The sequence below is a fragment of the Stegastes partitus genome, unplaced genomic scaffold (genome assembly GCF_000690725.1).
Source record: "Stegastes partitus isolate 25-593 unplaced genomic scaffold, Stegastes_partitus-1.0.2 Scaffold65, whole genome shotgun sequence".
Classification (NCBI taxonomy): domain Eukaryota; kingdom Metazoa; phylum Chordata; class Actinopteri; family Pomacentridae; genus Stegastes; species Stegastes partitus.
The window spans coordinates 909,913-923,626 of record NW_007577796.1 but is presented as its reverse complement, the minus strand read 5'-3'; the positions used below and the strand labels follow the sequence as shown (position 1 = coordinate 923,626).

The following is a 13,714-nucleotide window of genomic DNA, read 5'->3' as shown; positions in this document are numbered from 1 at the left end:
TTTCACTGGCATGTGAGAGCACACTGGCTGTCACAAAGCAGATCAGTGCTGCTACGCTCCAAGGCCAAGATGGAAAAAAACAGTACAAAAAAGAAAGAAGCAGATTTCGATCAAGTTGTTTTCAGCAGATATTAATCTTTTAAATGAATCCCGGACTGGCCCCCTGTTAGCGATCCCACAGATCTGCTTAGGTGGGTTTGATCTTACAATCGTCTTCATAACTCTCTTAATAGGTTTCAACGCTGCACATCAAGAACAATGTGCTGTTTGTTCTTCTCTGTATGTAGATTTTCTACATGGACCATTGATTGGTGTGCTGACTTTTTATGTGGGACATGTGGCTGTAGCATAATATAATGTATGTCATTATGTGCATATGTGAGGCCCTTTTTTTCTTTTTACAAGCATTCTTCTTTTTCTTTTCATTTCATTTCAAAATCAGCCAGCTGGACACAATGTGTTTTAACTGACTGATGGAGCTGATGATAATTAGCTACCTAACCGGTTAAAATATGCAAACTGCAGTTGTCAATTCAGCTGACAAAATGAAGGGTTGCCAAAAATAAAAAAAATAAAAAATCTGAAATGTGCTGAGTAAAACAGGACGTGGATAAATGATTAAGTGTGTTTACTAAGAACCAAGAAGATAGGAAAAGAGCTGACAAAATTAAAGTAGCTGGAGACAAACAGGGGATTAAATTAAATAGCTTTAAGGAAAAAAAAAAAACAGCATGTTTTTGTAGACATAGATTCTGATAACCTTAAACTAACTTTTGTCTGTTTCAGGCTTCCATAGCAACGTGGCTTTAGTGTTCTGTTTTTTTTCAAAGAGCACTTGACACGAAGGGATTTAAACACACTGGAAAAGATAAAACTTTATTTCTCCCTGTCGTGACAATACAAAGTCAACAAGTGCAATAACAATCCAATTGAAAACGGTACTGAACATTCTATCTAGTAGGAAATACATAGACAGAACGTGGTGCACATTATCATCATCACCGCCACACCCAAAAAAGTGAGGTATCAACCACTACAAAGCTTCTGTGTACAGGTGGGTATTCGACTGTAAGGCAACTGTTACCATGACAACCTGGAGAGACTGAAACAGATGTGTGCTTCCTTCTTCCCATCCTCTGTATTTTTTTCTTTTTTTTTTGTATTTCTTTTTTGTAATACGGGAAGAGGGTTGAGCTGATACGATTTACAGTACCACATCACATCAGGCCAGAGTCAAGACTGTTTTCAACAGAACAGAAAACATCACAAAACCAAGTTGTAACATTGAAAAGAAAAAAGAAAGAAAGAAAAAAAAAACAGGGGAAAGACTCCTCATTTGTCGACGAGGGAATCCGTTGTTGACCCTGCTACTGCTCATCAGAAGCAAACTGAAGGTTTTTCTTTTAATTCCCTGGGTGTGACTACTGTATTACATTATTGGTGATGAGAACAAACCGTCGTCGTATTACAGGTCAAAACACACACAGCCTGAAAGGCCACATGTTCTCCAACACATCCGATTTTGTCCCCACTTATCCAGCATTGAAGACTAATTAAATCTCCTTTGTCCTGCTGCACCTGTTAAATATCTCCCCTCCTTGTTTGCTGCTGCTGTTCACACTCTGGGAATAGGGAGGCAGCTAGCCGGAGAGAGAGACAGAGAGAGAGAGAAAGACTGGGAGTGTGTAATTTGGAACCACTGCTGATCTCTGGCCCAATTATTTCACTTGGACACATCCCGTGTCTCTGCCCCTGAAAGCGGTGGCACACGTCTGCTGGAGCGCACACACAATTAAACTTTAGCTATTGAAATGGGAATTAACTTGCTCTAACAACTCAGCAAATTTGAATATTATTGCTGATAACTGAGGACGACGCTGGCAGGCCCCTTTACGGCACTCGGCTGAGGTTCCACTTAAACTTGATGAAGCAGAGAGGTGAGAGATGAAGGCGAGTCCCACGGCTGGCTCCTGTTAGCTTCTCCTCCAACTTACAATGCGTGCACGGACCGGGGATCCTGACGGTACAGGCTCAACAGCTGTCACAGGTTGCAGGTGAAGGACGGGGACACCCTCCTACTGCTGTACCTCACACTGTCTCACTGGTATAAAAACTGACAGCTGCTTTTCCACAAAAAGAAAGGACAGTATGTCATGGACTGCTGAGAGAGGATAAGTCTAATTCAGATTTGACCATGAGGGGAAAAACTTTTCCTTCATTGCAGAAACTATTTATCTACTAATCCACTGACAATTTTTCTGCAGCTATTCTAATCGACGTATGTTTAATTCATTTACAAAGCAAAAACGCTCAACTGTTCCCTCGTTTCAGCTTCTGAAATGTGAAGATTTGCTGCCTTTGCTCCTCCACTGTAATAGTAAATTAAATTTCTGAATTGTGGACTGTTGGTCTAAAAAAAGTCAACGACATCATAAAACTACTAGAGGTATTTTTTGCTTTTTTTTTTTTTTTTTTGACAAATAACAGGCCAAACAGTTTATTGAGTAAATAACTGAATGATTAATATTGAAATTATTCTTTAGTTGTGGCCTCAGAATATTCTATTTTCATAATTTATTCGCTGTTTCAGTTATTTGCAAAATGCCACATAATCGCTGTTTACAAAATCTCTGTTTTGGACTGTCGGTTAAATAAAACAAACATTTACACACATGACCTCGGGCTGTTGGAAATTATAAGCTTCCACCGTTTTCTGAGGAAACAAACTGAAAATAAAAGTAATGATTAGTTGCAGCCGTAAACTGAGAGCTCTCCTTCACAAACTGATAATTATTGAACTCTTTTTCTCTTACAAAGCTGACACAGAAATCTTTGGAGGTCTTTTTGAGATGAGCTCATCATCCAGAGACGTTCATTTCATTGACTTCGCCTTCTTCTTAACCACAAACTGAGCTGAAACATCTGCGATACACCTCAGTGATTACCCGCTGCTTGTTCGGCCGGCCGGCCCTTCTGACTTTTACGTACCATGTCATCCCTCTGATTAAGCTACTGTACATTATTGCTGACAGTGAGGGGGGTTTAATGGATTTTTTTTTTTTTAACATTTCCTATTATGGCTAATCGCTTACAATTGTCTATTACCAATGTGGGATATAGAGTGCTCCTTATAAAGGCGCTAATGGGTATTCATTTGCATCATATTGCTAATGGAGCGGTTTCAGTCGGCTCCAGCACTGAGGAAGGTCAAAGAAGCCGCTGGATGGGGTGATGGAGGAAACTGTCATAAACTAACTATATAAGTGAGGATCTCAGAAGGGTCTGTAGACTCATCAAAAAGGGCTCCGTGTACGTTAACTCCGCATAAAGCTCTTTGCTGTTGTGAAGGCATCCCTGATCCTCATCAATGTTTTGGGTGAAGAGAGAGAAATCTTGATGACCTCATGTCAAACCTTTCGACCTTCAGCAGAGAAGCTTTATGGCGTTATGTCCTCGACAGACACAATGTCAAGAAATCGCTTGTTTCGCAGAAAGGAGACCTAAAACATTTCATACAAGATATTGTTTTTCAACATGGCTGCACAGACATTTTGTCTGGCCTCAGTAGGTAACAAAAACATTCTACTCTAAGTGAGATGCTCAGCATCAACCTAAGCCATTACATGTTCAGAAAGTTATCCACTCATATATTTCTCTGACTAGTTCACATAAATAAATCACCAAATAGATAACCCACAACTGTGTCTAACTGCTACTGAACACAAAGTGACACAGCAGTGTAATAAACATTTTATATCTAGAAAGATGAGCTTTTTTTTTGTTCTTTCTGTTATTTTTTTTCTTTTTAAACAGGCAAGCTTTCTCACTTGCGAGTACAGTTTATCCAGTTCAGCTGAGATTTGTTTGGGATACATCAGGCCTTAGCAGCCATTTCATGGGATCTCTAAACCCTGTGAGCAGTTGAACGTGTCTGTCTCTCGTCTGCTGTGGCAGCAGCCGTGCAGACCTCTGTGTGTCCTCGCAGCCTTTGTTCAGCTGTTTCTAATTGCCATGTAGGCCTGCTTCTGTCAATCCAAGGGTGTTTTGTGCTCATTAGAAAGGGGCAGTAGTCACTTCTAACTACTACACTATGGCTAGCCGACCAGCAGTGTTGTGTCTGTGGTCCAGAGAAGGGCAACTGTGGGACATCTCCTCTGTACCATGTAAGGAAACCAGGTGTTGCTACTCTTCTGTACGTCCACTCGCAGCATCATTCTGTCCAGGAGAAACAAAAAACAGAGGTTGAGCATTAAGGTTAATATCTGATAATAGAAATGAAAGACAAAAAACTTTCTGAGTTCTTCAGATGCTTTTCACCTAATCTTGACATTTTCATCAGGAGTGGTTGATTTGTCATGAAGATGGTTTTGTTGTTATCAGGGAACCTCAGAATGGATTGATCACTCTATATGTAACCCACGTCTTAAACAGGACGACCTCTGTCATCAGGCGATGTAAGCCGTTCTGGTTCAGTTTATAGAACGTTTCTGGTTTTCATTACAGCAAGACTGAACTAACAACAGAAACCAACAACAGCAGCAGACTGTGATCTAGAGGTCATGTCTGGTATAACATGTTGGACTATCTTCTGTAAGTGCAACTTTTAAAAAAGATTCAAACAGTGGATTTGTACTCCTTTGCTGTGACCTCTCACATTATATTGTACACATGTCCCCCTTTTTTTTATTTTGTTGGGGTTCCTTGTCCAGCTACACACAATCTGAGATAAATATGAATGTGACCTGTTGATTGTGTTCATTTATATACGTATACATTAAAGCTGCAGGGATTCTGGAGGCTGAATGCTGACTGTATTTATACATTGTGTTGGTTAGGTTCCCCAGTAAAGTTATTTTTCAGATGACTTATTATTGTTGTCAACCGTTCCTCTTTGCCAAGTTTAATGTTATCTGTTAAATTTATGTATTTTATAGGATTTCTTCATCACAATTGCAGGCTCACCAGCATGTGAAACCTATAAGTCTATGTTTTTTTTAAAAATGCAGTTCTGGGCCATGGAGGTTTTAAGAGAGTTACAGCCGCTCAGTGTTTATGATGGCTTCTCTTTGTACCAAACCATCAGCGTGATGAAGATCTGCCACTGAAACGTCACAAACAAATGCAAGTTACACAGTACACGGTAGACTTTGTAAAACTTTTTGAAATGCTTGTCTGTCTTCTACACACCTGTCTCGTAAAATAAACGTACAAAGAGTTCCTTTGTCCAAAGTCCTATTTTCACCTCCTACGCCAACCATTAAACATTTTGAGCCATTTCAGTAATAGATATACAGAGCATTTGTTACTTGTGAATCGAATCCCAAAAAGTAATTGTCATTAAACAGCACATACCTCTCCGGCTGTTGGTTTTCTTAGATGTATTCTATGACCAGAACCGAGAAAGCTCAGATCCACTTGGGTATCAGACATATTGACACACAGACCCAAAACCTTGAGTAAAATCTGGGTTTCACAAATAACAGTGCAATTGTGAACACCTCTACTGTGACCAATACCAGTTACAGCACTAACTGGAAAAGTGAGTTGACAGATGCCCAGAAAAAGACTGATACGGTCATTCACATGCAACCCCAGATACCATCTGTAAACAGAGACAGATGTACTATTTCACACACATACGTGACCACTATCCATCCATCCATCCATCCATCCATCCATCCATCAGCTATACAGTGTACCGTCTTTATCCATATATAGGGTCATGGAAACGGCACCTATCATCATGTGACTAAATTTCCATTCTGAGGCCTGTGATAACAAAGAAACTATCTCCATGACAACAGAAATACTCCATCTACTTATTAAGGCCTTGAAATGTGGTTTAAATCTATAGAAAAACAAGCAAATAAAGAAAACATGTTTTAGGATCACATATGTAGATTTTTTTTTCAAGCTCTCATACAAATGGAACACATTGTGAAAACAATTAAGAAATGGAGGATATGCTGTTGCTTTATTCTCTCCAAAAAGCCATTTTATAGCCTGGAGTTCACGTCTGCGTCATCAAATTCCACTGAGTTGCCACAGAAGTTGTTTGGGAAAAATTGCCTGGATCCTATTGAACAACACAGACATGCTTTTAGCTTCATGGCTGAAAATGGTCTCAGATTACGATGTGTGCGCTCTGTGCTTCATGTTCCACACTGATCTTTATATAACAACATATTGGCTTGAAAATCAGCTCAAGGCCCAAAAACACAAAAACTAATAAAATGGGGCAGCTTTGCTTTTCAAAAAGCAATCAGATTTACAGGAATATTTTACAAGTCTGTAATTCTTGTAAAGACTTTAAGCCCACCCTGGCTCTATGAATCACATCCACCGAGCCCACTTCTGCTGCCCAAAATAATATAACTACAGTGTAATGGGAAAATAAAAGTTTCCACTTTCCTCACCTTATTGATGTTCTACCTTGTGTTCTTGGAAGGACACTGGAATATTTTTTATCAGCAGAGTGACACACAGGGGCTTTTAGTACTTGAAAGGGTATTCTACTGCACTCTAGAGAGAACGACTAAAATACAAAGTAAATGCGTGACAACACATCTAATAAAAGATCACAAACTCCGCACAAAAATAAGCATAAAAAACTGCAAAAACCCCACTTGCTTTTGGCGGTGCCAGAAGTCATTCTACAACTTTCAAAGAGGTAAACCTGTTCTCCTGTTTTCTGCCTTTGGCAGAACTCTGTGTCTGGCTGCCTTTGTACCATCCATGATGTTAATTAACTCACACCACATGGATGGTGTTGCTTTAATTGGACAAGGTCTTGGCATGCCACTCCGTGGACAGACAGGCCAGGAATAATTTCATAATGTACAATTCTATTATTACCATAGAAAACCAGCCAGCGAGTTCAAAGATGGATGTAAATATGCAGGAGACAGAGCTAGGCTTTGATCATACGCTGACACAAAAAAAACAAGGAAAAAAAATAGCGAAATGCTTTTTCAGCCTTCTGAGTTGAGCAAAGTATAGCTGAGTGTCATTTGCTCTGCAGACAGTGCAGCAGGAGTTTAAGTACTGGCGTTAGCGACGGCTGCCTTTGACCAAAGTGATGTAACAGACAGACTGAGCGGGCGACAGAGTCTGAATTCACTAGACTGGGTGATAACGCTGCTGAGTCACTGAAGGCTGACTGTAAAGAGGCAGTGTTACGATGGCGGGTGAGTCAGGTATATGCTCAATGTGTGACAGATGCCACTTCACATGCACCAGTCTACCCACTGGCTGTGCTCTGTTGGCCCAGTAAGCTGCCACCCTTGAGTGAGTGGGTGGACACTGGCACGAGGGGCTGCTGGAGATCTGTGCCAAGGGATTTACGAAACGTCAAGTGACTCTGTGACATGTTCTGGTTGATGTGCAGTGGTGTCATTTGATGTTGCCCAACATCTAAATCCTCACACTTTTATCTATGACACTTCTGGCTGATGCTCAGCATACATTAAACCAGTGTTGAGTCATGCATTTTTAATTCTGCCACCAAACATGGGCGAAGGAGCATCTTGATTGCACAGCTATTTTTGCACAGTAAGTCATGATCAGCACTGACTAAAGACAAACTAAATTTATTTAAAATATGCAGTGAAGCCAGACTGAGATGACAACAGCAGATCAGATTTATTTCCGTTGTAAGAGGGAGAGTGTCGAGGCAGGCACAGCACACAAGGAATGCAAAGTAAGTGATGATATCAGAGATTCTCACTGCAAGATCCTTTAAAGTTTTCCCTGTCGTGTCAGGATGCCCAGATGAAGACGATGCTTCTCAGTACCACTAATTGCGAGAGGTGGACGATGTGTGGGCACAAACTGGGAACTTGGCCAAACCTTTAATGCCCTAATAGCCATGGGTGGATAACCAGGCTGGGCTGGAGAGCTGCTGAGAACTTCTTGGCAACAGAGCAAGACCTTCCAGGAACAGCTGAGATCAGTGCTGTTTAAGGGCTGGCATGAGAATGCAGCTAAGATGAGCGACGCTAAAATGTTTGTTTTCTTGAGATACTGTAATATCTTACTGAAGAGGTTCCCAATAGCTGTTGTACCACCATGTCCCTGTCAGATGAACTCATGTCCTTTCATTTACACCACCCATCAAATGCCAGATGCAATAATTTAAATGGATTTTAAACAAGGTATTTAAAGGAATGACTTGACATTATGCTGTGAGTAAGATGAGAAAATCAATTTCACAGATCGATAGTTCATCCGGTGTTTGTCCTGGCTATGAATGGGCCTTCGGGCAGTAAGCACGACACGTCCATGTATAGTAAAGGAAGTGAGTCTGCATGACCTTATTTGACAGAAATCTATACATTTTCCTTTTATTTATGATGATTCTTGAAACTTACCTCTGCCCAAATTATGAACAAGTGAATATTGTAGATTCATGTTTGTTTTGTTTTTTTAATTCATGACTGTAGAATTGTTGATGCTTAAGTCTCCTTTCTTTAATCAGGTTTGATCAGGTTTAATTGTGCTTCTTTCCAACTGAATGGAAGGGATTACTTCACCAATTTATCTCTTATTTGCAGCTATTTTGACTTCTCTGCTGGCTTTCAAACCACTGCACAAAGTCGTGCTCTGGTGTTACAATAAAGTTGATTTTAGGTCTGTCCTGTGCAGTCGGGTTATTATAGCTGTGAGATTATTGGGTACTGTGACAACAAATATAGTGAAGATTAAGCTTAGACTAATTTGGAATCCCACTTGTGTGTTTATTTTCTCCCAAACACAAATATGTGGATATTTTTTCCAAAGTCATTATTCAAGCTTTTCAAATTAGCTGAGAAAATGCCTAATGTTTGAACTGCAAAATAACCTCCCACGGTACAAACACCTCTAATTGGGAATCCCTGCATTAGAGGACTCGGGCCTTTGTTCTTTGACATTTGAAACTAGCAGCAATGACTGAAGAGATAAGGCGTACCCAGGCCTTGTATTAATACAGATAAAGATTGACTTTCAGACAGTAGCTTTTGAAATATTGTCTTTTTATTTGTCATTGACAGGGTTTAAGTGCCACATTACCCTGTGAGTAAATTCCCATCAGTTGGCAATTTCCTGCTTGCAGTGCACAGTGCATCCTTCCTATCATGTGAAGATAAACCACAATATCTGACTTGGCAGACCCATTGTTTTGCTCTCGCCTGGTTCGTATATCATTTGGTGAAGAATGAGACGGTTAAGGTTCCTTTATTTGTTCAAACGCAAGTGAATATGTGAATAAGGGATTTTAATAAAGGGTATCCACGGAGAGAAAATAATAACAGTTTCTCAGGCCGCCCACACTGAACCCCCAGCAGATCTGCAGCAGTACATACAGTACCAGCCTGCTCACGTAGCGTTATGGTAAGCAGCAATCCCACACGCTGAATGCCGAGCTGCACTTTCTTTGTATATGTGGAGAAATTATTTGATACTCTTGACTTGCTGTCAGGATTGCTCTGCTGCACTGGTAACCATTTGTGGTGGATTCCTAAGTTGCTGTGCGACGGGGTTGTTTTTAGATGCTGCTGTGCTAGTTGTGGGACTTGACCCCATCTCTGTTTGTTTACATTTGGCCAGCAGATGTTCAACTAAGTGGACCCAGTTTTCTGAGCCATTGCCCTGCGTCCTCTCTGGGGATAAAGATCTGTACCCCCGCAAATAAAACCCGGGCCATCTGATGACACACCGCGTGGGCAACATCAACCGTGGTGTACGTACAGTATTTAGCACATTTATGAAAAAGTGCTAGCATTGTCTGAATCCTGAGAAGTGCTTCATTGTGTGAAACTGCAAACAGGCTATTCTAATCGTGCCCCAGAAAATGCTTGCAGCTGAATTTAGCTCCCAGCATCTGTCACTTTTTTTCTTTTTTTTTTACTGATGTGAGTGATTATAAGCGAGCATTTATAGCTCTTGCTAAATGGTGCCCTGTTTATTAAGGAGCAGTCACACCTTTTATTTTTAGAAAAGATGTTGCACAAGACAATAACACCACTATCTGCCCGGAAGCAGTTCCCATTACTCATCATCAGCATGAATTACCATGAAGTTAGCATGCTCTCGTTTTCCAGGCTCACTTTGACAACGAGCATTTCGCTGCAGATTCAAGCACCTTTTTATAGACATCTTGTGGCTCAAAGCTGGCATCCTGCCAGTAGAGGTCAACCTAGCCAGTCTAGGATTGATGAGTCCTATCATACCAAACTGACTTCACGTCTAATGAGGAGGCTCCGTGGATATGTCCAGTCTTACTTAACCACATTTCCACCAGCAGAGCAGCCCCAGGATCCCTCTGCAGCATCCCAGCTATTCTATCTATGGCTCCCACAGTCCACACTGCTTCTCACAGCCATTTGTCAAATCTCTGCTCACATTAAATTATCATGACCCCAGAGAGATGTCTACCTTTAGGAAGACACTGAGCTCCAGTCAGACAGATAGGGTGCACAGTGTCTGAGACAGAGAACTGAATGAAAAATTGACTGCATGAAAATGTTAGTTTGTTCAGGCTCTGCTGTGTGATTGTGTAGCTATATTATGAAGTTTGAACAATGTCTGGCAAAAGAAGAGAAGTTCCCTGCGGCTACAGTGTGTTATTGTACAGTCCTGGCATCGTAAATCATCTCCTATGTTTTAACAACAGTCACATGCAGCCTAACGCACCTCCTGCGACTGCTCTCAAAGGTAATAAAAAGATAAACTGAAAGGATAGCAGATGGTGTTTTGCCACAGAAGCTCCATGAATGGTTTCTAATGTGACTCAGAGTCGTCTCATTCAGGTTGAGTTAGGCGCCTCAGGCGGCCACTGGAGTCTTCACATTATCCTGTTCTTTTCTATTCATTAATAATGACAGCTCCCTAATGAGCCGGTCAGACTTAAAACCAAGAAATTTCTTCAACCCAAAAATTCTCTTTTATAAAGAAGTAGATGTGGAGACAGAGTGCAGCTATTTTGAGATGAGAGATGCAGATCAGATGTTTTGCAGAAAATTATCCATTAGTGGGCAGAAGGGTGGAATTCTTAAATACTGATAAAGTCTGTAATTTTTAAGGTAATCAGTTAAAGCATCACTGATTGGCTGTGACTGTGTGTGTGCTGCCTGTATCTTGATGTTTGCACTGTGCTCCTAACAAGGAATTCAAGGAAACAGAGAGCCTGATGTTTAGGCTTCCTCGCTGTTGGCTTGGAGAAAATATGCTAAAAATGCTCTAATTTGTCCTCCTAGGCGGTTTCCCTACCATGTAGCCCTCTTTGTAACAAAACAGTGAACACAAAGAAAAATACAAAGACAAGAAAATGAGATCCGAAGAGATACTGTGCAAAAAAGAAATGACGTAAAACAACATTTCCTGAAGGGACCGCTGAATGCGATACGAAGAATCTGTTTCATTCATTGTTTTTCTAAACAACAACAGTGTCTGTACTGGAAATATGCTTATCAGAGCAGAACAAATTATATTGTGCAAAGTTTATGTAACTCATCCTACTATATGGCTGTCGCTTTTGAAGGCTTCAGCTGTTTTGTAGTGTTTTTTGTTTTGTGTTTCTGAGCTATAAAAGAAAGTTTTCAGATATAAACAAACGTGTGCATTTTTTTTTAGACTAGAACCAGACAATTTTACTAGTTTTAGAAATTCTGTAACCATCACTGTGATGTTGTAGCGCCAGCTGGGTTACCTAAATGCGCTGTGGAGGCTTAATTAACAGAAGATCTGAAACAATCATAGTCCTCTTAACCAAATTAAGTTAATTAAAGAGGAAGAGTGCAGCATGTTTCAATAGATAAAACATACGTACATGTGCCTTGAGGCTCACAGTAGTTTACACCTCGTTGTGTGTGTGTTCTTCAGTTCTAAATTGCTTTGTTAAATTAACCGAAAAAAATTCTAAACAAAAATAATGAGGAAAACTTAACTGGTCGCTGTCACGGTATGCAGTTATGACTTTTGGGCAAGGCAACAATCAATGGGACAAAGGCTACAGAAAAGATACAGATATATTTTTTTGGTTCCTAAATGTTACTGTAATTAATTCCAATTAGGGGTCACTTATATTCTGTTGTTCTTTTTCAGAGAAACACAATACTGATTATTTGATTTATGGAATGGATATACAGTAATCATAAAAATAAAAAACCTTGTGTCAAAATTTTCTTTAATTTAACACAAACACAAAACCTTTGTGCAATGCCATTCTTTAATAATGTTTTTTGTATGTTTGATTTAAAGAAAACGTTTCAACATTTATTCTTCAGTGCTCATAGGCTATTAACTGTGATGTGCAACCAATCAGATCAAGCTGTGGGCGGGACTTAGAGAGGTGGCTGCATCAGAGCCTAAGCAGTGGATTTATAAATTAATTTATTTTTTATCAGGAACCAGTTAGAAAACATGCAATACTCCACTAAAAATCACTGAATTGGATTTTGTAATTGGCCAGGCTGATAATCAGTTGACTCCTAATAACAATATTTACTTGATATTATACATGATGTAGTCGCATTTGCTTGTTTGTGCAGTTTTGTGGTGGACATCTGTGCTGAACTGCAGGTTGGCAGTTGTCACATGTCAGGCAGCGACTCACCATGCGGTGGAGGTGTTGTAGGGCAGGAGCGTGGGGCTGTGGCTCTCCCCCCGGAGGCTGTGTCTGGGCTGGTAGTGGCTGGGAACCATGGGCTGGGCCTGGGCCTGGGCTTCACTCTCTTCCGGCATGGACCTGTGCCACTGACTCCGAGCCTTCTTCAGCCAACGTCCTCCCAGACCCCATTTCTCCAGGTAGATCCGGCACAGCTCATAATTTATGGCCGAGTAGTAGAGGAAGTCCAGGGCAAGCAGCACCATGACGAAGAAGCCGTAGATCCACACCCCGACCAGGGCTGTGTAATTACTGCAGGAGAGACAGACTGGGAGTATTAACTCAGAGTAATCTGGGAAAGATGATGATAAACACTCTTCACACGCTCAGAGCCGCCATCCAGATACCCTCAAGCTGGGCCCCTAAATCCCAAAAGCTACGATGCCGCTGCCAGGTGTGACTGTTTGGCGTTCATGTGGCAAGACCAAGACGTTCATCAAATCCTCCCTTGATAAAAACTAGTAGTATAAATAAATATATTAAAACCCTCCATCTGTTCCATTTGCTGCTGCTTAAACTCTCTTTCCTAAATTGGACAAAGAATTTCATTAGCACGAGGGACTTTTTAATCCATCTCATTCTGGCTCCTGCATGGTTTATATGAAAATCGCTGCTCTTATTTTTCACTTCTCATAAATTTTCCTCATGTATTACATGATCCAGCTGGATTTATGTGGGGCACATTTGAACTTTGTCTTAGTCAAACCACATCTATAAAGTACAACACTGGGAATAAGCAGAAATAGCTTAAAAAAAAACCCCAGCTTCCTGATAAGTTTGAGCAGCAGCGTTTGCAAAGGCAGTGATATTAAATCAACTCTGGGTGTGACATTGCGGCTCAAATTGGCACTGAGGGGACAATATCACACAAGTGGATGGAATGAAAAAATATTCTTGGAGACACAGATGACGCAGGATATTACTCCAAAATAGAGATTTATTCGGCGGGAAAGCCATCTTTTATTTTGCCACATGCAATCATTGTGAGTGCAATGATTGGAGCCCTTATAAAAAGTGACGTCCAAGTGACTTCTCGTTCAGTAAATCAAGTGAATCCACTTCTGGCTGGAA

The 13,714-nt window shown here is 40.7% G+C and overlaps 1 protein-coding gene across 3 annotated transcripts in view; it reads right to left on the bottom strand.

The window, feature by feature from the left end:
- Window positions 1-849: 849 nt before the first annotated feature.
- The window catches only part of shisal1b (shisa like 1b), a 43,667-nt gene continuing 30,802 nt past the window's right edge, over window positions 850-13,714 (bottom strand). For 2 of the 3 annotated variants that reach the window (XM_008276120.1, XM_008276122.1), the window contains one exon: window positions 12,589-12,895. In XM_008276120.1, coding sequence (XP_008274342.1) covers window positions 12,589-12,895 — 307 coding nt within the window. Of the gene's footprint in view, window positions 4,216-12,588; window positions 12,896-13,714 lie in introns of those variants that run through there. The other variant, XM_008276123.1, reaches the window with a different exon arrangement.